This window comes from Takifugu rubripes, chromosome 13, assembly GCF_901000725.2.
Source record: "Takifugu rubripes chromosome 13, fTakRub1.2, whole genome shotgun sequence".
Classification (NCBI taxonomy): domain Eukaryota; kingdom Metazoa; phylum Chordata; class Actinopteri; order Tetraodontiformes; family Tetraodontidae; genus Takifugu; species Takifugu rubripes.
Window position 1 is genome coordinate 6,920,295 of NC_042297.1, and position 22,600 is coordinate 6,942,894.

General features: G+C 42.7%; 3 protein-coding genes and 1 long non-coding RNA gene across 14 annotated transcripts in view; 2 read left to right on the top strand and 2 right to left on the bottom strand.

Annotated features, from left to right (window-relative positions):
- The window catches only part of tln2a (talin 2a), a 47,414-nt gene extending 46,095 nt beyond the window's left edge, over positions 1–1,319 (bottom strand). For 4 of the 5 annotated variants that reach the window (XM_003969509.3, XM_029845895.1, XM_029845892.1 and 1 more), the window contains exon 1: positions 1,134–1,318. The gene's annotated coding sequence lies outside the window, so the exon portion shown is untranslated. Of the gene's footprint in view, positions 1–1,133 lie in introns of all 5 variants that reach the window. The other variant, XM_029845896.1, reaches the window with a different exon arrangement.
- Positions 1,320–3,176: 1,857 nt separating this feature from the next.
- On the bottom strand, positions 3,177–5,165 carry ddx28 (DEAD (Asp-Glu-Ala-Asp) box polypeptide 28). Its single transcript, XM_011609657.2, has one exon. It carries the CDS (start codon positions 4,979–4,981, stop codon positions 3,347–3,349), a length of 1,635 nt encoding a protein of 544 aa, XP_011607959.1. The 5' UTR covers positions 4,982–5,165; the 3' UTR covers positions 3,177–3,346.
- A 72-nt stretch (positions 5,166–5,237) lies between these two features.
- Positions 5,238–7,288, top strand: LOC115252102 (uncharacterized). The gene is made up of 3 exons (XR_003890551.1): positions 5,238–5,419; positions 5,790–5,908; positions 6,097–7,288. It is a non-coding gene; the product is annotated as an uncharacterized lncRNA (long non-coding RNA).
- Positions 7,289–7,998: 710 nt separating this feature from the next.
- Positions 7,999–22,600, top strand: part of nfatc3a (nuclear factor of activated T cells 3a) — a 39,696-nt gene continuing 25,094 nt past the window's right edge. For all 7 annotated transcript variants that reach the window (XR_964995.2, XR_003890536.1, XR_003890535.1 and 4 more), the window contains exons 1-2: positions 7,999–8,541; positions 18,110–19,292. Coding sequence is in view for 3 of the 7 variants with exons in the window: in XM_029846431.1 (XP_029702291.1) it covers positions 8,436–8,541; positions 18,110–19,292 (1,289 nt within the window). In the remaining 4 variants the exon portion in view is untranslated. The remainder of the gene's footprint in view (positions 8,542–18,109; positions 19,293–22,600) is intronic.

Genomic DNA, 22,600 nt, shown 5'->3' on the forward strand with positions numbered 1-22,600 from the left:
ATCATAGCCACGCAAAGATTTTAATTCCACCCATCATGGTGGGTTTAAAACGCCTTTAGCCTCATGGTGTGTAAATTCCAACGTGACTTCATGAGGATTCTAAGCCTTGCTGCTTTCAGCACTGATACTTGAACAACTACAGCGTAAAGAGCAAATTCCACAATCCCTGTTGGATTCAGGCCACCGAGCAGGTCGGACCCATGGCTGATGTGGGACACAACCAGAGAATGTGGAACAAACAGCTCAGAACCAAGGGCACAAATTTGCCTATCAAAGTCCCTGAAAAAAACATGTAATTCAGTCCTTCATTGACACCCTCACTCTGATACCAGCACGGAGCGTATTGATCAGCGGTGAGGGGGACCTGAGGGGGCAGAATACACCCCTGTGGTATTAATGGCAGATTTCTTCAGAGGGGTGTGGCAGCTGATCCAGACAGCCACCAGCACAACTGAGGAGTCTGACCTCCTGCTGCTGAGGAGCCACACAGCCTTCCATGAGTCGCTTAACCCCCCTCCCCCATAACCTTGTCCTCAGTAATAACCCCCAAGGAGGAAAACCACATGCGCTACATGACTGCAAAGTTACTCTGCCAGTCAGCGGCACTCTGAGGCTCATCTTCCTGTCCAGACCTGACGCCCCCACAGGTGACCACCCTTTCACCGTTCGCGTCCTCCGAACGCGTCGTTGGGGGCGGAAAAGTTAATGAGACTCAGCGGGAGCGTCACTATTTGGCAGCTTGGTGGAGGTGTGGGAACTAAACATGGCGGAGACCCTGGTCGGTGCACTCAACTCTTTATGACCACACACGGTTTCAGACACAACAGATCCGGCAATAAAGAGCGTTCCCCCCGCAGCAGCAGCCGCCTCTGGGAGAAGGCGACGATCGAAGGCGCCACAAGTTTCCTTCAATTCCAATGAGCATCGCAGCATCTGAACTTAGCAGAATCCGAGCGGCGCACGTCTCTCCACAGGCGCACCCGCAGAAATAGATTGCACGCATGTACGTACGCACGCAGAGCCGTGCAGTTTATTTTACAGCTCTCAGAAGGAGAAGGTCAGACAAATCCCTCCGTCTGCCGCGGAGGAGATGGACACCGCGATAAAGCCGATTAGGGGACGTGTTCACCCACCTTCTGCTCCTCTACTGGCGCATTTGAAGCTCCTCAGCCCAGAGAAGATACAAGTCGGCGGACGGCTCCGCGTCTCAGCCGCTCAAATATCCTCCGCGTTGGGAGAAATTTTGTGGTGTTCGAGTGTGAGCAGACACCACTCCGTGTGTGCATGTGCGTGTGTGTAAATGAGGAGGGGGCAGATCATCCCACGGTGGGGCAGAGAGGAAATGCGTCATTACTAATGGACCGAGGATGTTGTAGTTCTCCGGAGGCTCAAACGCTCTTAAAAATGTTAGTGGAACAAAATCTCCCGATGACCTCTAGGCTGCGACCATCACCTGGTGAAATCAGTTCATTCATTCGTTCATTCGTTCGTTCGTTCATGCATTCACACATTAATAAATAAATCCATATTTTTTAGAATTAATTTAGTTTCCTTTAGGTTGGTTGCAGATGATTTATTTAAGATGTAATAAGACTACATAAAAATATCAGTGATCTGGTCAATCAATCAATCAATATTTATATAGCGTCTTTTACAATCAAAATTGTTTCTAGACGCTGTACAGAATCCCAGGGCCTAACCCCAAACAAGCAACAGTGGCAAGGAAAAACTCCCCTTTAACAGGAAGAAACCTTGAGCAGGACCAGGCTCATGTAGGGGGACCCTCCTGCTGATGGCCGGCTGGGTAGAGAGAGAGGAGAAGGGGGAGGACAGGTAGAGGTGTGATAAGTGTGACAGTAGTGCAAATAGATTTAATCCATTCATGTTAATGTTTCATGTTTAACACAATGAAATGATTTTAAACGTTTTGCTGCAGTAAAGGTGGTAAACTGGAATTATGGAAAAATGAACACTGTTAAAGCAGCTATGTTTCACATATTATTGTTACTGTTCTTATAATCACCATCAATAATTGTAGCAGTATTATCATTATTGTAATTGAAGCCACACTCAGAGAACAGTCATTCAAAAATCAAACCTGGAAAATCGAACCTGAGCTGAATGGCTCCTGGTGAGGTCGCGCTCCACATGCTAAAGTAGGCTGTGGCGTCTTGTTGTCAGGGGACAGAAACATGAAGCTAATGTGTGTGTGTGTGGGGGGGGGTCTGGGGGATTTAAAGATGTTAACCTGGGCCGGAGTAGGACGACCCAGGCTAGATTCCACACATTCTGACATAAACAGTTCAGCAGTGTCGGCGTGTTAACACATCTGCACCAATTTCCAATTCCACAAACTCTACAGCATAAATCAGTGGCCCCGGTACCATAAGTGACCTTTTCCAATGTGTGTTAGCAGGGCCTATAAAGCATCACACTTATTTAACACACCCAATTTGCAAAGGTACCTTTGACATAAGAAGCCAATGAACACAGTCACTGTAGCAACGGGGTTTCATGTTGACTCTTCATGTTGACAAAAATGGCAGGAAGCACAGGTAACCATTATGTTGCAGCAGTTCTGTGTCACACCTTATTTGATTTCAGACCTAATCTAACAGAATACTCAAGCAAAATTTTAAATTGAACCGAAGTTTAGCACTTTGCTAAACTTTGACGTGGCTCCACCTTGTGGTGCAGCACGAATAATGCATGCTAGTCCTACAGGCGTTCACTTACATTAACTTCTAATGTGTATTGGCAGAAAAGTGTAGCATCTTCTATTTATTGGTCATTTTCCCGCAATTACTATTGCATAACTTCCGAAATTTGTTGTTATATTGGAGTGTTTACAAATGGTTTAACAAACCACAATGAAAAGGGTGAGCAGACCTGAATTTGTGCTTGATTTAATTGAGGTTTAGAAAGGTCCTTTAGGTCTCCTGTGTGACTGTTAAATACTTCCTTGACTATGTCTCCTATATAGGATATGTGTTGTGGACATCAAAAAGGTACATTGTAGTTAGAAATTCTCTTTAAAGCTTAAATCAATTTACAGATTCATAATTCATTCTAATTTAAATGGACTGAATGTTCAACAATTATCAGGCATTGATGTCTTTTGACAGGTTATGTGTTCACTTGGAGATGGTGTGATGAGATCAGATGAAAAGGTTAAAGTTAAAGTTTATATTTATGCCCAGAGTTGGTCACCAAGTCATTACTGGAACTTTAATTTTCAATAAAAATAATGGCAACAATCATAGTCATTTTATGAATAATGGAAAACAGCACAACCTGCTTAATAGCAGTGAAAGAAAATAAAACAAAACACAGTCCATCCATTCTCTTACATTTCTTTGGGTTTAGGCTGACTTATGACAGATTTCATTCCTGGCAGACAACTTCTTCTGCGTGCAGCCGTCTCGATCTTCTGTACCAGCTCTACGTCCCATGGATGACACACAAAACTGAGCACCTCCACGTCTGTGGGGCCTCCTGCCCTGCCCACTCTCCCCGCTCTGTGGATGTAGTCTGTGTAGGATTCTGGACAGTCATAATTGACAACCAAGCGCACCTTGGACGTGTCCAAGCCTCTGGACCCAATGTCTGTGCATACCAGCACATCCACCACCCCCTTCTGGAAGGACAGGAACACTCCTGCACGTACAGCTGCAGGCATCTCTCCTTGCAGACGTAAGTGCTGAACTCCCATCTCCTCCAGCATGTAGCCCAGCCAGTTTACAGTGGCGGACTTGTTACAAAACACCAGAACTGCGCCCCCACCTTTCTCCTGCTGAAGCTGCTTCAGCGCCTGCTGGAGCTCCAGAATTTTATCAGCACCCTTCACCTTGAGAAACATCTGCTTGACGTGAGGCATGAGTAAGTGCAGCATCTTGCTCTTGACCACCACCATGCTGCCAAGGTCCATCACCCTGCTAAGCACGTCCCCAACACCGCCAGGGAAGGTGGCCCCTACTACCAGCAGCTGGGCTTTATGATCTAGGCCACGCGTCTCTCTAGGATTACTTGAAATATGAGTGTAATGAAGGATGTCCTCTAGCATATGTGAAAAGCTATGGTCAAACATGGTGTCAGCTTCGTCTACCACAAAAAATTTCAGGTGACTGAGGTACAGGCAGCGCCTGCGCAGCGCCTTCGCCAGAGCACCTGGTGTAGCCACTAAAATATCTGGCTGGTTCCTCCTGAAAATCCCCTTGATGTGTCCCACACCTCGACCACCCCCCACAGTCTTGGTTAGCAAGCCAAACGGAGAACACAGAGTTCTGGAGACAGCTGCGACTTGTTCAGCCAGCTCCCTGGAAGGCACGAGGACAATGGTGCGGATGCTGTTTGCACCTTCAGCATGCGTCCCACAGCTTTTATCAGCCTGCAGTCTGTGGACCACAGGCAGAAGGTAACTCAGCGTTTTCCCACTTCCTGTCTCTGCTGCACACAGAATATTGTGGCCTTTCAGAATCTTTGGGATGCACTCAAGCTGCACAGTGGTTGGATGGGTGATGTCCATATTGTGCAAAGCTTCAAGCAGTTCTTTGCAGATGGGCAGGTTTTTAAAAGATGGCTGGTCCACAGCCTTCACAATGAAGGGCGCAACCGCTGTGACATTGTTGATGGTGAAGTGATCGCCAATAGATTTGTTATGTTTCCATCCTTTCGAGCAAAGTGTGGGCTGTTCGAATTTTCCAAGAACGTATCCTGCAGACTGGTTTCGGCTGGGATTCCTGCTCTGGATGAGGAGTTTTCCAGCTTTAATGTTGCTGATCTTGTTCTTGCCTAGAGTCTGTTTGACGGTGTCAACGCGCTTCTGCAGGTTGCGAGGAACACGGATAACTGTGGTATCGTCTCCTACTGTCTGACAAAAACGAACTGGGGCAGAAAAATTAACATTGTACTGTAAACAGTGATACCAGCATGAACGAACCCCTCTCGTCGCGGCGAGCCAACCAACTTTCACAAAGTACATTTTAACAGCCGCGTTTCCATTAGCCAAAAACAGCTGAATGTCAAACTAAATGAAAACTCAATAAAAGAGGGTAAATTGCTCCTGGAACCACTGCCTCCGATTGGAAATGTTCTGTTTTCTCCATAAAGCAGTTAGCATTTCTCCCCTCAAGAGCGGAAACGCCATGCTTTGACCGGCACTTGTTGATGACGTCACAAAGGGTATGGAAGTATGGCGCAGGATGAAACCGTCACTTCCGCAAATTTTTACGAAGCCAAATGTGACGAATCAATCAAGCCATAAAAACCGTATTTTAGATGAAGAAATTAAATATTAAAACCTACATGTGCAAAACAGAAGTAAACGGTCAAAAAACTGGATTACAGAAATTGAAATAATAGCACCAGCATCGTCACCCGCAGATGCAGGATGATGAATTGAGGTCAACATTACAGCTTTGTGAGATACTTTTTTTTTTAAAGAAAATGATTCATTTATCTGAAAAATTCGATTTTGTGCGTGCACGCGTGTGTTTTAAGCATAGCAGTTTGCACACAAGTTGCTGCTTAAGTTTTTGCCTGTTCAAGGCTATTGGGGAGATAATCCACTGTTGCCTCTCAGAATGAAAGCTAATAAGAAAGAGACTTATTCTAATTACAAAAGGCCAAGTTTTATTTTTTCCCCAGGAATACATTTGCAGTGGGTCCTCAAAAATACCAATATACTTCTACTATTTGGTCCTTTATTTCATGAGTTACCTGTCAAAAATGTCATGCTTGTTTTGGTAATATGAATTGTATTTCAAATTTGCTCCCTGTCTGTGGTGCAGTGTAGAAAGTGTTCATCACTGCTGCTGTCAGCATTGATTCTACATCAGTTGTCCTTCCCAAGTGCTGAATGAACCAGCTCTCTAATTGATTTACTGGAGAACAGGACAAACACTCCCAGGTCAGTCCCACTCATGGCATTTCTGTCAGAGGCTGAACCATCGCTGGGGTGGACTTAATGTGCTCTCCTGCTGATATCTTTAACAAGCAAATTTACAGTTTTATTACTTTAATATGTGCAATTTTGTATTTGTAATCATTCATATTAACCTGTGACATACTTTTTTTTTTTTTACATTGCCGAGGTAGTTTCGAGGATTGACCAATAGAGGACAGCACATAGGAGGGATTTGTGCTGAGAAGTTTTCTGTGGAGAAGTTTTTTCCATAAAAATAAATAATTTTGCTTCTTAAAGATTATTTATTTTAAAAAAATAAGTTCTTCGCTGATCCTGTCTATAGCATCATCAATGATCTGTTAATCAAAAACAGGCAAAATGTAATATAAAAGATGGGTAAAAATCAAATGTGTGTTATAAAAGTGATTACAATCATTGTTAATGCTTCAGGGTTTTTTGTTTTAATTACCTTCGCTAGTTAACATCACACTCACGAGCATCGCCAACATGTCACATTTCTTTCACTTTCCTCTTTTCTCTTCTTGACAAGAGCATAAATCTCAAACCACATCTACAACCTCCCGCACAATTACTTTTCTTTATCTTCTCCCTTCATACGTCATCATAAACGATAACACAGGTAACCCGAATTACACTCAGGCGGGTCTGGAGGCACAGGAGAAAGTTCAGTCATGGAAACTCTGTTGCCACCATCACTGCCCTAATTTAAAACAGTGATTGAGGTCTTGCATGTGGATTATATTGAAACGGATTTTCATGTTATTTGTTAGGTTCAATTTTATTGATAATTGAAAAGATTTAATCTATTTACTATTTCCTTTACATAATAATGATTTTAATATTATTATCAATTATTTGTACACTTGATTGGATGTCACTGGTATACTAATGTTTTCTTTAATTTTAGCAGTTCAGAATGCAATTTTGTTTATTAACTCTGCAGAAAATTTCCTTTATACGATACTAGGTTTTCAAAGCTGACAATGCAGCCTGAAAATAACAACCAAAAAAAAGAGGCAATTTCTTCATAATTGATCTCATCAGTAAAATACGGGTAAATCTGCCGTATTTGCTTGGAAGCGAAGACCACAGGAAAGATGCATTTGTAGAGCTTGTCATCACGCCCACATACAGCTCAGCACTGGTGCTTGGAGCCAACTGCTACAAACTATAAACACCCAACTGTTTTATTCCATGAATCAGTGATGGTTGCAGGAGATAAACTGGACCAATAAAGTACAGCTTAAAAAAAAAGAATTTTATAACTCTGCTTATCAATGTTATAAAACCTTTTGGTAAAACATTAAAAACATGCTCAACATTGTGTGTGTGTGTGTGTGTGTGTGTGTGTGTGTGTGTGTGTGTGTGTGTGTGCCATTCATCATGTATAGTAAGATTTATGTTTGGTTAAAATCTCACATCTTACTTGTTTTAATGCCTTGACCGTTTTGATCATTGTGTAGCACGAGGTCTAGTCTTGGTTGACTGCTCCTGTGGATGTGCCATATATTTATATACAAATCTAAGACCTGTATAATAGTAAAGCAGTCAGCTTTTGCATTTTTCTCATTTGGCCAATCCCAAAATGATTTTTTTCCTACCCTCTTGCATGATAGAACCCAAGTCACGCACCAAATGAATGGAGCTTGTTGCTGGCAGGATGAAGGGATCTAAAGGTAAATAGTTCACGGTGTCATTAGCATCCTGCTTTGGAGGGGAACTATCAAACGATCTCGCTGAGGACCAGCAAGCTGATGGCAGGTGGTTGCAAGAGTAGAGGATCCATTAAATGGAGGAAAGTGGCATTAAGGCTTTCCTTGCAAGGTCAAGAGTTTTCTGATAGCAAATACAAGCACACGTTGGTCAACAGAAGAGGTTATAACATTAACAAGTAGTAGCAATAACAGTGTAATAACACAAGTCGCTGATTTAGCATCATTCTGTATAATATTACAAATCGCCACGTTAGGACTTTTACACGTATTTATTCCATTCTTTGGAAACATGGTATACTTTCATTTGTTGCGTTGCTGTACGTGCGCGTACGCGCGCGTCCTCCGTGTTGTGTTGTGTCTGCTGACGTCACTGCTGGAACTGCCTTGTCACGCGGGTTAGTAAAAGTTGGGAGAGCAGCTCCGGAGAGAGAAGAGAAAGACGGAGGACAAAGACAGGACAGAGGCTCCCTTCAGTCCCGCTCAGCCGCACTTCAGCGCCGAGCGGCTCGGAATACGCGGAGAAGGGACGTCGCTGAAGCTCCGAGCGACGCGGAGGGCCGGCCGACTTTCCTTGAAGTTGGAGAGCGACTTTCGCTGGTACCGCGCCGGGGAGGAAGAGGGGCCGACGACCCGCGGGGGGATTTGTCAACCGACGGAAAGAGACTAGTTCATTTATGGCCGAATGCCCTTGAGATAAAGAAGGAGACAAAAGTTGGTCGGTAAATGTGACATTTTAAGAGAGCTTCAACTTCGAGCGGTCGAGTGACGGGCTAAAACCCGACCCGTCAACCCCGATGACGACGGCAAACTGCCCCGGGAACGAGGAGCTGGACTTCAGGCTGATCTTCGGAGAGGACGGGCAGCAGCCGCCTCCGCAGCAGCCGCCTCTAGGCCCCGCAGGTCGGTCTGTCCACACGGTCAACAACTTCATTTCACCAAAGTTGCACTGCAACGAGCCTTTGTTTGAGTGTTCTCACAGGCTTCGGCCGTCGGTGTCATTTAACCCGGCACCGTTGGGGCCATGTTAACATTTGATAGCCTCATGAAAGAGGAACCGACTCTTAGAAGTTGATTTTAGGAGAAACTGGAGATATTAACGCGACCAGCTCATTACCGTAGCTGTCATCTCATGCTAACAGCTAGCAAGTGCGCCTAATTGATGCGTCCACCTGAAGTTACTAATGTAAATAAATGTAAAGTTTTTTAACAGTTGGTCAGATGGGATTTTGGCGCGTTAATCAGTTAAGATACTGTATGAATCTGTTTTTACAGCAGGCTTCTGCTAAGATCACATGCTACATTTGCAAACATTTAATCTTTACAAAGTCGGTTAAAAGTAGAAGTGATGCGATTGTAATAAGCCAGTATTAAACTGGATTATTTAACTGAGGAGGTCGGTTGAAGAAATTTAATTAGTGACTTCAGCTGCGTGTGTCCGTTCATTCGTTTAGATATTGACGACCATAATATGGTTTTAATTAAAATTATACCGTTGTTGAATGAATGAAGGAAAATGTAACATTATTAGTCAATAATATTGTTTCTTAGTTTTGAAATTATTAGTGTAATCTCAGCACTAAACTACACATTGTACATTTTGACTGTCCGATCTTGGATTCTGTCTTTGGGGAAACGTCTAAATTAATCTGTGGCTTCAGATAAATGCCACGATAAATGATGTAAAAGCTTCTAACTAATAAACCCTAACTAAACCAAAAAAATATGAACCCTTACCTGGGCTGGTGATTAGGATAGGTTAGGGCTGGTGAAATTACAGTTTAATTTTCAATTCAAATTTTAGGCTGCGGTGCTTTGATAAAACACAATATGTGCTGTTATGCTTAATCTTACATTTGGAGATAAACAAAATCGGAGTATTGTCATAGTCAACAAATTAATGTCAGTCTCTCATCTGTTATATACTTTAAATTATATGCTGTTTAAAGCTGTTTAGCAAGTCAATTATTACAGCAGAATTCGTGCCATAGTTGATTAATTAATGTGGAGGTGAGGTACACTGATGGAACAAGCAGACACACAATTATGTTGTTGATCACTGTCAATGTTACGGCTCTGTTAATGTGTAACAGAAACACTACCAGTTAATATGGATGATACTGGACATACAAATGGTCACATTCCCACAAATACGCCCTAACTGGGCATCAGGAAAGACAGTAGATCTGTGTTTGTTGGACGGACAATATTTCCCATTATTTTCATATTTACACCTCATCAAATGGGTTCTGTTGGAGTAATTTGGGGTTAATCGCTTTAAAAAAAATTATAACACCATGTTTAACAAACATTTAATAATGTTCAAGTATATGATTATTTAGGCAGACTTCAGAAACTTTGTAATTGTAACTTTCTTTGTTTTTTATTGCATCTGCGCTTTTTAAAAATTGTATTTTTGGGCCTTAACTCCTGGAATACCTGAATTCGCTGCCCATTCTTTTCTTGACTCAATAAAAGCTTTGGTTGTTTAATCCTAAACCATTTTTTCCTTCAATTAAAAGCAATGTTTGATTTGGAGATGGGATGGGGGGGAAAAAATACTGTTGGAATAAAGGCAGCAGTGTGCAAGTGGTTTGACTTGGTCCAGAAGGGTTTTGCCTGACTAAAATCATAACATTAGTGTGTAATAAGGGATCACAGATGCAGAGTGAGGAGATGCTCACTGAATTGGTGTCTTTTTCTTAAGGCCAGGATCAAGTTGGGGCTTGTTGTTGTAACAACCAGGACAGCTTCAACGGCGAATTTTTGACGGGTTTCTCTACCACTGAACATTCAGACTGATTGTTAGCAGAAGTTTTGAAAAAAGAGTCTCAATCCAAATTTGCCATTGAACTGCTCTGTTGTTGAACAGTGTATTTTAGGTCGGTTCAGTTGTCCAAATGAGATTAAATTATGTTTAAGATGGTGCACGTTAACATCTTTAATCTTCTAAAACAACTCTTGCAGCAGACCTGACGTGTGGGACATCTGTGTCCCACACATGTCAGGTATGGGAGACAGATGTCCAAACACAGCCTCCAAATTCATGGAGACCATATGGGATTACTGTTTCCATCAAGCTCACCACCATGATACTGGTTTTTCTCTGCTTTCACAGTGATCTTAGAGCAGCCTTCACATTTTCCAGCCATGACCTTTCCAAGTATCCTTCAGCGAGTGGCTGGATTTTCGGTTGTTTTTGAGTTCCTAATGGATTATTTTTGTTGTTGTTGAGTCCTCAGGTTATCTTTAAACTAGTCCATCTACTGTGCTAATCTTTTGTTGCACTTTCCTCCCACAGAAGAGATTTTTGTTGGCACTTTTCTGAAAAGACACTGTATCTGTATCAATGTACCTGACAGGATGCATCTGGTGTCGGCCTCCTTGTTCTCACCCGTTTTGAAGTGCTTATGTTAGTTGAAGAGCAGGAGAACGGTGAGTTTGAAGTTCAAGAGGGGTACTCTGGCTGGGTGCTACAGTTGGTCTTAGGTCTGTGGTTCAGAATTGCTTGTTCTGGGTGGCAGAATTGTTGCTCTGGCTGTCTTCCCAGATCTGCCACGTGGTGTTTAGGTGGCCCAGTGTAATGAAGGCAGAGGAAACACGCCGCTCTCTGCTGCTGGCAAAGGGAACGTGAAGGCCACATGCTTTTGTCTTTTGGTGTATAAGTGTAGACATTTTAACTCATAAATTATTTTGGATTAACACCCTCCTGTCCTGATCACCACACTGTTTTCTGAGGACAGCTGAGAGTTTTTTTTCCTGTCGGCTTTGAGAGGATGTGTTCAAGACCACCAGTGACATCAGAGAGCTTGATTTGGGCTAATGAAATCTCCATATGTACTCTCCCCAGCCTCTGGGTTTGACTGCGCTGTGACACCAGTAAAATTTGACTCCATATATCAGGGTTTTAGACTCAGTTTTAATGGAGTTGAGAGGAGCTAGTGCAGAGAGCACGCTCGCCTCTGTTGTTGTCATTGATCTAAATCTGTGAACCAAGATCACCAACCTGCCAGTCCTTCATCGTGGGAAAGACTGAAATTACATCGCTCTCATGTGGGACTATTTTGAGCAGCCACAGAGGGCAGGCAACAGGTTCTAGGGACTCGTTTTTAGTCAGCACAGGAGAACCCCCTCTTGTCCCAGCACGTCTGTACTCTTCTCCTTTTTACTGCACTTTGTGACCTCAACTGGGAGACGAGCTGAAGAATGTTGTGCGCTACATCACCAGGTGAGTGTGTTGGCTGCTTCTGGGTGTAGTCTGTATGCTTGTATTGAGGGGTGGGTGTCGACGAATGGACAGACGGGCGTAGCTTTGTTGCTAATGACGCCACATGGGCCCAGGCCTGTACCTCTTAAGATATAGGTTACACCACCTGATTTGGGCACATGAGGAAGGCCCTTGACTTTAGTAACTTTGATTATGAGGCTGGATAAAAGCTGTTTATTACTATGTTGGTTGTTGTTCCTGTTGATGCTTTTCAATATTAAAATTGAAACAACAGAAGAAAAAATCACATAGAAAAACAGTACATTAAAACCAAGGTGGCCTCAATTTTAAAGAACGACATTTGTTTGGAATAGTCAAAGTAAGAAATTTTAGTTGATTACTAGAGCTGGTAATATTTTGCAGAAAACGTGAAAGCCAGAGGTCAAAGGGCAGACAGTCATGCATGAGATGCACATGTGGGTGCCCCCTAACCCCACTGGAGTGAATGGGTCACAGAAACCAATGTGATGAATGAGACTTTTGTTTCCTGGGGTGAGGCATGAGTAACTATGTGTGGCATCTGTCTAGTTTAAATTTAGTGTAACTGAAGCTTCCACCGACTGCGCTGTATCAACATGTCGCGGGCTGCATTACACCAGAGGGAAAGCAGCACAACTCCTGCGCCCGCTTTCATTTTTTTCACTTCTCTCTTTGGCACTTTTTTAAGAGGTGCGGCTTTCCTACACGACGATTAGGGCGGTTTAAATCCCATTTTATTTTAAGCGACCCCTCAGAGCCATATTCCAGCCAGGCTAATCCTCAGTATCGGCACATCGACCCTATGAAGTTTTTCTGGGCCCCACCCTCACGTGTGCTCGATGACCTGGTGCAGCATAAGAAACTTTTCTGTCAGGTAAATACATAAGATGATGACAGTAGAGGTCCCAGTGCCAGCCCATGTATGTGAGTGAGTGGAGAACTGGAATGTCCACATGTGGACTTTGACAGCTGGACTTTGTGGAGAGATGTATTTATATGGAAGTACAATTACTTAATGCACCAAAGAGTCAACCGGAGACAACAAGGACAGGTCGGTCTCTTGGTTGCAACATGTTTTAGTCCACCTACAGTAAAAACCATTCCTCCTTCCCAGTCTACTTCTTTCCTTGTCTTGTCTTGTTGCTGACATCTGTTTTCTTGTGCATCTATTTGTTAGTCTGCTGGGTTGGCGCCTGGGCAACAGAGCACGTGTGAACCAGCTATAGGTCCATTTGTAACCTGACCATTTTTAACACACAGTAACAATATAACAACCTAATTTGTGTTAGAATTGTGGAAATTCAATCCTGTGGGATTTCAGTTAGATTATTTTTGTGACTTTGCTTACACTTCAGAATGCACGTGCTGTGTGCTGTAATCACTAAACTTTCCAGAGTTCCTTACTTGTGTCTCTCTGCCTGTTTTGTCTCTGCTCTTTATTTTTGTCTCTACTTTTCTTACACAAAAGCAACTTCCATTCTCTCTGCCTGTCTTGTTCTTTCTTTCTTTCTTTCTTTCTTTCTTTCTTTCTTTCTTTCTTTCTTTCTTTCTTTCTTTCTTTCTTTCTTTCTCTCTCTCTCTCTCTCTCTCTCTCTCTCTCTCTCTCGCCCCCCCCCGTAGTAGTCTCTGATGTTATCTTTTGTGGGTTATTGCAGGCCAGCAGGCCAAACACACTCTGCTTAACTGAACAACTACAAATGTGAAATACTCACAAGTCTTGCCTTAGTGCAGGGGTGCCCACACTTTTTCAGCATGCGAGCTACTTTTCAAATGACCAAGTCAAGAAGATCTACCTACTATAAATTTGCAAAACATACATTTATTCATAAATATATTGAGAATTCTTTATATGATCCATATATGTTGGTGTACCTCGCATAACTACTCATATTTTCTGGACTATATGTCGCTCCGGAGTTTAAGTCGCACTAGCCAAAAAACGCATCATAAAGAAGAAAAATAGATATATAAGTCGCACTGGACTATAAGTCGCATTTTGGGGGAAAATTTATTTGATAAAATCTGAGACCAAGAACATACATTTCATCTTGAAAGGCAATTAGCATGGATTAGCAATAGGGTTACGGTATGCTAACGTAACAAATTCAGCTACATGACCCACAACGAACTGAGTATGTGTCTGCTTTGTTAACGTAACATATTAACACTTATTCAGATAACTATAGCATAAAGAACATCCGAGCAAGTTTACCAAACAATCAAGTCTAACTCCATAGATGAAGCACCGCTTCTTCTTCTGCGTCGCTAAAGGAACTCGTTCCTCAGGTACACACGCCTAGAGCGCCCTCTTGTGGTTGTCAGTGTGAAAATAACGAACATGTGACATTCTGTAATAATATGTTTATTTAAGTCACTCCGGAGTACAAGTCGCACCCCCTGACAAACTATGAAAAAAGTGCGACTTATAGTCCGGAAAATACGGTACATGAATCCATATTGCTCAATACAAATCTGTGCATTTTTTCAGCATGCGAGCTACTTACAAAATGATCAAAATGATCTACCCACCACAAAAATGCAAAACATCTAATTATTTCCAAAGTATTGAGGATTCTTTGTATGTACAATGTATGTTGATGTACCTTTCATAACCGAATGAGCCAATATTGCAAAACGCACATAATAATTAACTAATTGGCTTAAAATCAGAGGTAATTAGCTGAATAGCTTAGTGCCATTGTTTGCACATGACCGGTGACCTAAAGGTCAATCAAGTAACGGGACTGCTGATAGGCTGACATCGTAAGTTCTGCTGCACTTAGCGCCGTTGTTTGTGCTTGATTGGTCACCTGAATGTCAAATTCAGTTGTCATCTAACTGGCTGCCCTGTATATCAATCAAGTGACAGGATGAATGATAGGCTGATATTTTTTAATGTCACGCCGCGATCGACCAGTACTACCTCTGCGATCGACCGGTAGATCGCGATCGACGTAATGAGCACCCCTGCCTTAGTGGATAGAACGCCGGAAGAATGGTACCATTTAGATTTTTATCATGCAAATGATCCAAGTGCAAAAAAATTACAAGAACCCAGACAGACTTGGGAGGACAAACTGGTTACAAACTTGGGAATATGAAAATTCCTTTTGGTTAAGCAAAAAGCAGAGACATTTTATTTGCTTGATAAAATTTACATGTAAGATAAAGTTTAAGCTTTTTAAAGTACTTTGTAGAAATCAGTTTTCCATATTGGTCGGATGTTGACAATTAGCGTGTAACTGGATGTGTTTGGTCACATTTACTAGGGATAAAGGAAAAAGTGCTACGGGTCCACTGAATAACAATCATTTTGATTATTGCTGCAAGCACATTATATTGGTATAGTACCTTTTTCAGTCACAGTCAAAGATCTTTTTATGTACTATTTGTGAGGTTGAATTTTTAGGAATTTTGTAGAATTTCTACATGCCAGGTTCAATAAAGCTTAAAACAACAGTTACATCATTCAGCCTCTAAATTTTTCAAAGCACCAAATTGATGTAAATGTAAATTGAGTGATGTGTGTGAAAGGGATCTTTGTCACTGGGTGTTTAGTTCAGGAGGCTACTTGGCATTCAGTGTTTATCCCATAATGCTATCTCAGCATGACATTGTTAATTGGGAGCTTAATTTAGCTCCCGGCATATGTTAGCATTGGCGTAGACCACCATTGTTAAGTCTTTGCTTGCTGATAGGTCTGCTGTGGTGGAGGAAGGGTGTTTGATACAGCACTAACAGAACATGGTTCGTAATAACAGGATAACAGCATGGCTAATAATGATCTGCCTTTCCTACTAACACTTCAAACCACTGCACTCACTCACCCCAAATCAACTTTTTACAAGCGCAGTTCCAGGTGCATGCAGATGCACTGACAGGTGAGTGCTAGACTTGGGGATTTTGTGTCAGTAGTAATATGAGGTGTATAATAGCAGTTTTTCTTACCATTTTCACGTCTGGTCCTTGATAAGACAAACGTCTCCATTGAGTGCAACCGACTTTACAACGTTGTTCAGTAACTGTTAATTTCACATTTCTACATTGTTGAAATAATATTGGAGCTGGAGGATCACATACAACCCTCTTTAAGAATCAAGATATGTTTGTAAAAGTCATAGAAATATTAGCCATATTTTATTTGTATGTCTAATAACTGATTGTTTTACAGTCCGTTGTTATTTTTCACCTGATATTCATCAGGTTTTGTTGAATTGTCCCATGTGACTGGTGCTGCCTGAGCACTGGCTCAGGTCTGCTATTTAGCAGCTTGTGCTGCGCTGAAAGGGGAGACTGATTGGAACACAAAGGTCTGCGTATGAGGGACGTAAGCAGAGCTGCTTCCAATTCACCTTCCTGTCCACCTAGGGAACGCTGGCTGTGTTTGAGTAAGTGGCTAACCTGAGGCTTTAACGTGTAATGGACTGTCCATTTACATTGTGATACACTATCTACAGCTTTATACAAATCATTATCCGCATAAACAGAGGCAGGAAAAATGTGTGCTGGAAATGATATAGCATTTAGCTTGTTACGTATTAGAAACAAGTCCTTTCATCAGCACTTCATCGGTAGTAAACCAGGCTTTCTCAGAACAGTGTCCTGAGCGGCACTTCAGGTCACAGGCCTCTGACACACTTCGTATACACTGAACATAATCTCCATGCTATGGGATTATCCCCCGTAGCAAGAACCTCCAGGAATTGTGACAGTCCGCCAGAGTTGGGTTTGGATTTGCTTCATAGAGCCAGAGATACAAACTTCTACAGCAGGTCCGCTGGTTACACTGAAAACACTTTGTAGTGAATGACATTAAACAATTTGCACTTTAGAACAACATCTTCTAGTGAGCCAGAGCTATTGTTAGCTTAGGTACAAGAAAGCCTCTTACAGCTCTTTATTTAACCAGATTGGCTGTCTGATGTAGGGACAACTCTTCCATGCACGGGACCACCATGACCTCCTTTGAAACAAGGCCCTGACACCCTCCTCTCCTCTCCTCTCCTCTCCTCTCCTCTCCTCTCCTCTCCTCTCCTCTCCTCTCCTCTCCTCTCCTCTCCTCTCCTCTACTATGACTCCTCTTTAGCCTTAAAAAGAGAGCCCTAAAGGTCAAGAAATGCAAGTCCTGGCTAAAACAGCATGTGTGTTGTTAATTTTTTATTCACATACAAGAGTATGTAATAAAACGTTTCAATTTTTCTGCAGTATGTGTTATACGTATAATTTATGGTTTTATTTTTAGAATAATGGATTTACCTTTGCACTTCCCTCTATTGTTTTGTCCTTCTGTTGCTCTCCCTGTCAATCAGATAATGTTGTCAGAGGATCCAATGCTGGGTCTTGTGACAGGCGAACAGGGGCAGTTCTATTATTGTGCTACTATTTTGAGATGAATGAGACAAATAGCTTCTCTAAGTTACAATCTGTATTCATTAACGCGCAACAATATTCATGAACAACACCATTTTAATTTGTGGGAACTTTTAAATAGTGTAGTGCAATTAATTGATGCTCTATAGTTCAAAGAATTTCGTCTGAAAAACATACTTTCAATGTAAAACATCCTAGTGAAATCAACAGAGCGTGTCCAGTGGAACCTCATCAATAACCTCTTACAGAGTAGTGCCAATATGGACAATAGGCCCCATCTATTCATCTGTGTTTGTGTCTTTATGTGTGTAGCTACCGCCCTGCACAGGATGACCTTTGTTATAAATAGCCTGCCAGTGCTAGCTATAATGACAGCCGACAGCACGCACCACTTGTGAATTTGTTTCCTGTGTAGTGCTGTTCATCGTTATCCCTCTTGGAACCATGCCTGTATGACTGCTTGCTACCCAGCAACACTCTGGCCTCTAATTTCCTGAAGCTGGTCTCATTTGCAAGTGTTAACTCATAGTGCAATCGTACATGGACCGGTCACTAATTTTTTTAAATTTTGACTGTCATAAAGCAGTTTAAGCCTTCTGTTTAGTGTTTTATGAACATAAGTGCATAAATATGAGCAATGCAATATCTGTCAGTTGTCATTCTTATATATTTTCAAGCATCTTGACTTGAGCTTGAAGATGGGGTTTTGTGACTATTGTTGACAAAACGGTGTTTCAGAAGTAGTGGTTGTTGGGATATTAATGGTTTTAAGTAGGCTCCTTTTTAAAACATCATTTCCATCACTCATTCCTCTGGTGTCTGTGTCCTAATCTGTATTATTCTTCCCTCTCTTAGATCTGGAGCCTGACAACAACACATCCTTCTACATCCTAAATGTGGGGCAGCCCCAGTCAGTTGTCAATAACCACCAATCTCTTGGTCTTCCTCGGCATGGCATGCAATCACACTCCCAAATTATCAGCACTTCCCCACGTTTTCAGACTCACAGACCAGGGGCTGAGCCTCCAGGCTACGAGACACAAGACACAAAGTATAGCACCTCCCCCCTGCTGTCCTCTGCTCCTCTGGAGGCACCAAAGGCCTTTGCATGCCCAAGCATCCAGATCACCTCCATCTCTCCTAGTTGCCAGCAAGAGATGGATCCCAACGAGGAGGATCTTAGTGCAAATGGACCTGATAGGGACTACCTTGGAGAGAGGCCCCTGTCTAGAGACCACTTGTATTTGCCCCTAGACCATGCATATCGGGATTCCTCACTCAGCCCGAGTCCTTGTAGCAGTCTCTCGTCAAGGAGCTGGTTTTCTGATGCCTCTTCGTGTGAGTCATTCTCACACGTCTACGATGATGTTGACTCAGAGCTAAATGAAGCAGCTGCTCGGTTCAACTTGGGGTCACCATTGACCTCCCCTGGCTGTGCCTCCCCTCAAGCCAGTGGTGGAGTTTTAGAGGAGCAGCCCCACTGGCAGCACCACCATCCTGCCATTGTGCACCAATCCCACCCCATCACCCTGTCACCACGCCAATCCCCCTGCCACTCGCCACGCACAAGTGTCACTGATGAAAACTGGCTTAGCCCACGGCCACCTTCCAGGCCCTCCTCACGTCCCAATTCACCTTGTGGAAAGCGACGCCACTCTAGTGCAGATATTTGCTACCCTGGTTCATTGTCACCCCATCACTCTCCCACAGCCACACCAGGACCTTCACCTAGGGGCAGCGTGACAGAGGACACCTGGGTTGGGAGTCCGACTGTAGGCATGTCACCCTTTTCGTGTTGTCCGTCTGAGGCAGACATCCCATTGAAGACAAGGAAGACTTCCCAAGACAGGACAGCTATGCAAACAGTGAAAGGAGAGCTCGGACCTGATGACCAAGGAAACATGTCTCCTAATCTAGACTCACCTTCGGACGAAACCATGCAGAGCCTGAAGAAGGATGGGCCTGGAGAACAGTTCCTTTCTGTTCCCTCTCACTTCTCATGGAATAAACCCAAACCTGGTCATACACCTATATTCAGGTAACTTTGGCTAATTTAAGGTGAATACTTCAAATGTACTGTCCTCAGACAACTGCTACATTTAATACCTAAATTAAACTGTATTTATTAGAACTGGCAAAATGATCATTAATTTACCTGGACCCATTGCAATGATAGGTTTATGCTATTACCACACATGCAGACTAACATTGTAGTTTATGGGGAGCGGACCATGAAGGCGAGCAAATGAGAAATGAACGCCGCTGCCCCCACTTATTAGCTTTGATTAATAGAAAAATAAAGAGGGACTCATTTCTGAGTATGTGGTGATTTGCAGGCCCTGCAGGAAGATGTTTTCATTCACTGAAGTGCTGTGAGATGGAAGCACCGTCTCAATACGTAGCACTCTTGTCTAGGGTTTAAATTCTGCTTAAATGCCTGGCTAACTGTATACATCTGCCTCTTCGCATTTATCTCTGTCTTGCATTTTTCGGACACATTTTTGATAACAGCTACCCTGTAATTAATCGGATTAAAAATGTAATCATTTGACAGTCATAGTATGTGTCTTCAACAGTGAGCACTGTCTCAACTGTTAAAATAACTTTCTGTTGCAATCTGTGTGTTGTGAAGTCCTTCCTCTTTGCTTCAGAAAGCCTTCATAACAACAGTCATGACTCACATATTACCATGGAGGAAATTCATTTGAGTTGTATGTTAAATGTTCTTCTACAGACTTGCCACACTTTAGTGCACCATCAAAATCATAAATGTAATCAAAATAAAATTATTTACATTTTGATTCATTACAACATATTGTTTTAATACAAGTTTCTAAAAAACGGCATCTACTTTATTAAGTGTGAAGAAACCAGGTCTCTAAAGTGAGCAGCATATGACTACATGGCCCTGTTTGTTTGCTCTTGCCCCTACTGCTATAAATCAGCAAATGGACATTTACCACAGGACCACCTCCCTATGCACACACATATGTATGAAGACATAAAATAAATACATGTTCACATAGATGTGATGCTCCAGACAATAACGGAATACCATGTTCACCTTTATGATGACTCTCCTTCAGCTTGTTGTATACGTCTCCTGAAGGATCCATTGACCAAGCCAGATTATGGTCGTTTCTATATAAGGTATAATGTATGCAGAGCTGTTTACCTTAGTGTTATGAGCATAGAGCTAATTTACTTTTTTTAACTTATGCTCTTTACTCTTAAGTTTGACTTAATAGTATTATTGGTAATTCAGTCTGTAGGGGACGGGGTTGAGAACCGGAGGGTTCTCAGATCAAGCAGACAAAAGTTGCAAGCTGTTCTGGTAGATGGGGGAGGTGCCCGGAGACATTCAGAACTTTGCTGAGGTACCTTTGAGCAAGGCAGCAAACCCTGCAATGAGCTGGCGACTCGTCCAGGGATAGACGAGGGTGCTGGAATGGAGTCCAGCACCCTCCCCACGACCCCTCCAGAGAAACCGCAGTCACACTGAAGTATTGTTATTAATTGAAAGTTATTTTTACAAAGCCTGTGGTACGATTGTCTTTAAAGCAGTCGTTCACATCATGTGTGTGTTTGTAAAATATAAACACATCAATGTACACTGTATTTATATGTAACACCTGCCTATAGACAGGGAGCCCATCTTTTGATCCATCTTGTTCTTGTGAAAGTCGCATTCACACATGTCTATTCAATTAACCACACTTTCTACATGTAACTACTTTTTGACAGATTTACTAATGTTAGTAAACTAAATTTCTTAATTTTTACATGGTGTTGTAAATGTGGCCTGCACTTCCATGCAGACTTGACTAGACCAGAAGTGATCTACAAAGGTCAGTACCAAGGTAAAGATGAGAATATAGTCGAATACCTCAGTTCGTGACTCTGCAATAGTAGAGTTGGCAGCGGCCTACAGATGAGTCCCTTTACTGTTTTTGTTGAATGCATTCAGCCATATAAATTGCAGACACAAGTATGGTGGACATATTCACCACTGGCTATACTGCTGTAAAAAGAGTGTCACACAGCTGGTCACATATTCACACTAATATTATGCACAGTTCAAGTGTACATCAAATATTGATTACGACAACCAAACTACAGTATATGCAGCACATACACTGTATTATATGCATTTTTTACAATTTGATGCTACCGTATTTTCACGACCATAAGGCGCACTGTATAAAAAGGCGCAGTCTCAGTTATGGGTGCTATTTCTGTATTTAAAACATACATAAGGCGCACCGTATTATTAGGCGCATGCTGAAACATACAGTAAAAATGACAACGGAAGTAAAACAGTGAGTTTCGACACATTTATTGAACAAAATATTCATTCTTCCGCCACAAAACCATCAAAGTTTTCATCTTCTGTATCTGAATTAAACAGCTGCACTATTTCAATGTCCAATATCCCGAATTCCTCTTCTTAATCATCTGAATCGGACTCACCGACCGGTTCCGGTTCAGCATTGATTTTGTAAAAGCTCTTCCAATACATGAAGACGGTATCATAGCCCATGCGTCCACAATCCACCCGCATATGGTGGCATAACTTGCCCGCCGCTGCCTCATAGTCTTTGTGAAGGAGTGTTCGCCTTCCGTAATCCAGGGCTCTGTCCGTTTCCGTGGCAGCTGAGAACCACGGTGAACGACGACTTCTCGTGCCCCATTGTGCGTATCGCCACCGTGCTGGTCCCTTTTCCCCACTTTGTGGGTCAAAGGGATGTCAAAAGTCAGAGGGATCTCATCCATGTTGGTGATGTGGCTGGGCGCGGTTATCTTGTCGCGGCAGTAGGTGCGGAAGATGGCCGCCCTCTCCTGGTAATCCGCGGGCAGCCGCTGCGCAACAGATGTCCTTGCGCATATGGAGAGATGCCGCCTCCTCATAAAGCGAAAACACTAAGATTGCTCGATTGCCATTTTCAGCCGCATATTCGATGGCCTGCAGTTTAAAGTAAGCCTCATTCATACGTGTCTCGCTTGACCGGCACCATTTTAGGGGATCCTTACGCGTAGGTGTGCCGCTAATCGATTGGCGGAGCGTTTACCGTAGTGCACCCACCAAAGGCGCACAGCAGATTTTGGAACTCCACACACAAGGCGCACCATATTATAAGGCGCACCGTCGATTTTTGAGAAAATCTCAGTGTTTTAGGTGCGCCTTATAGTTGTGAAAATACGGTAATCCATAACAGTAAAAACATGGACTCTGTGGTGATTCTATTTTTGAGTGCACCTTCTGCATTTGTTGATGTAAAGGACAAAAATATTGAGAATAGACACTTGTGGCAGCCACTGCGTAACCCACACCTACGCACACAGTTT

What these genes read in the sequence shown, in the direction of transcription:
- ddx28 (XM_011609657.2), bottom strand. Translation starts at nt 4,981, where the DNA reads ATGTACTTTGTGAAAGTTGGTTGGCTCGCCGCGACGAGAGGGGTTCGT.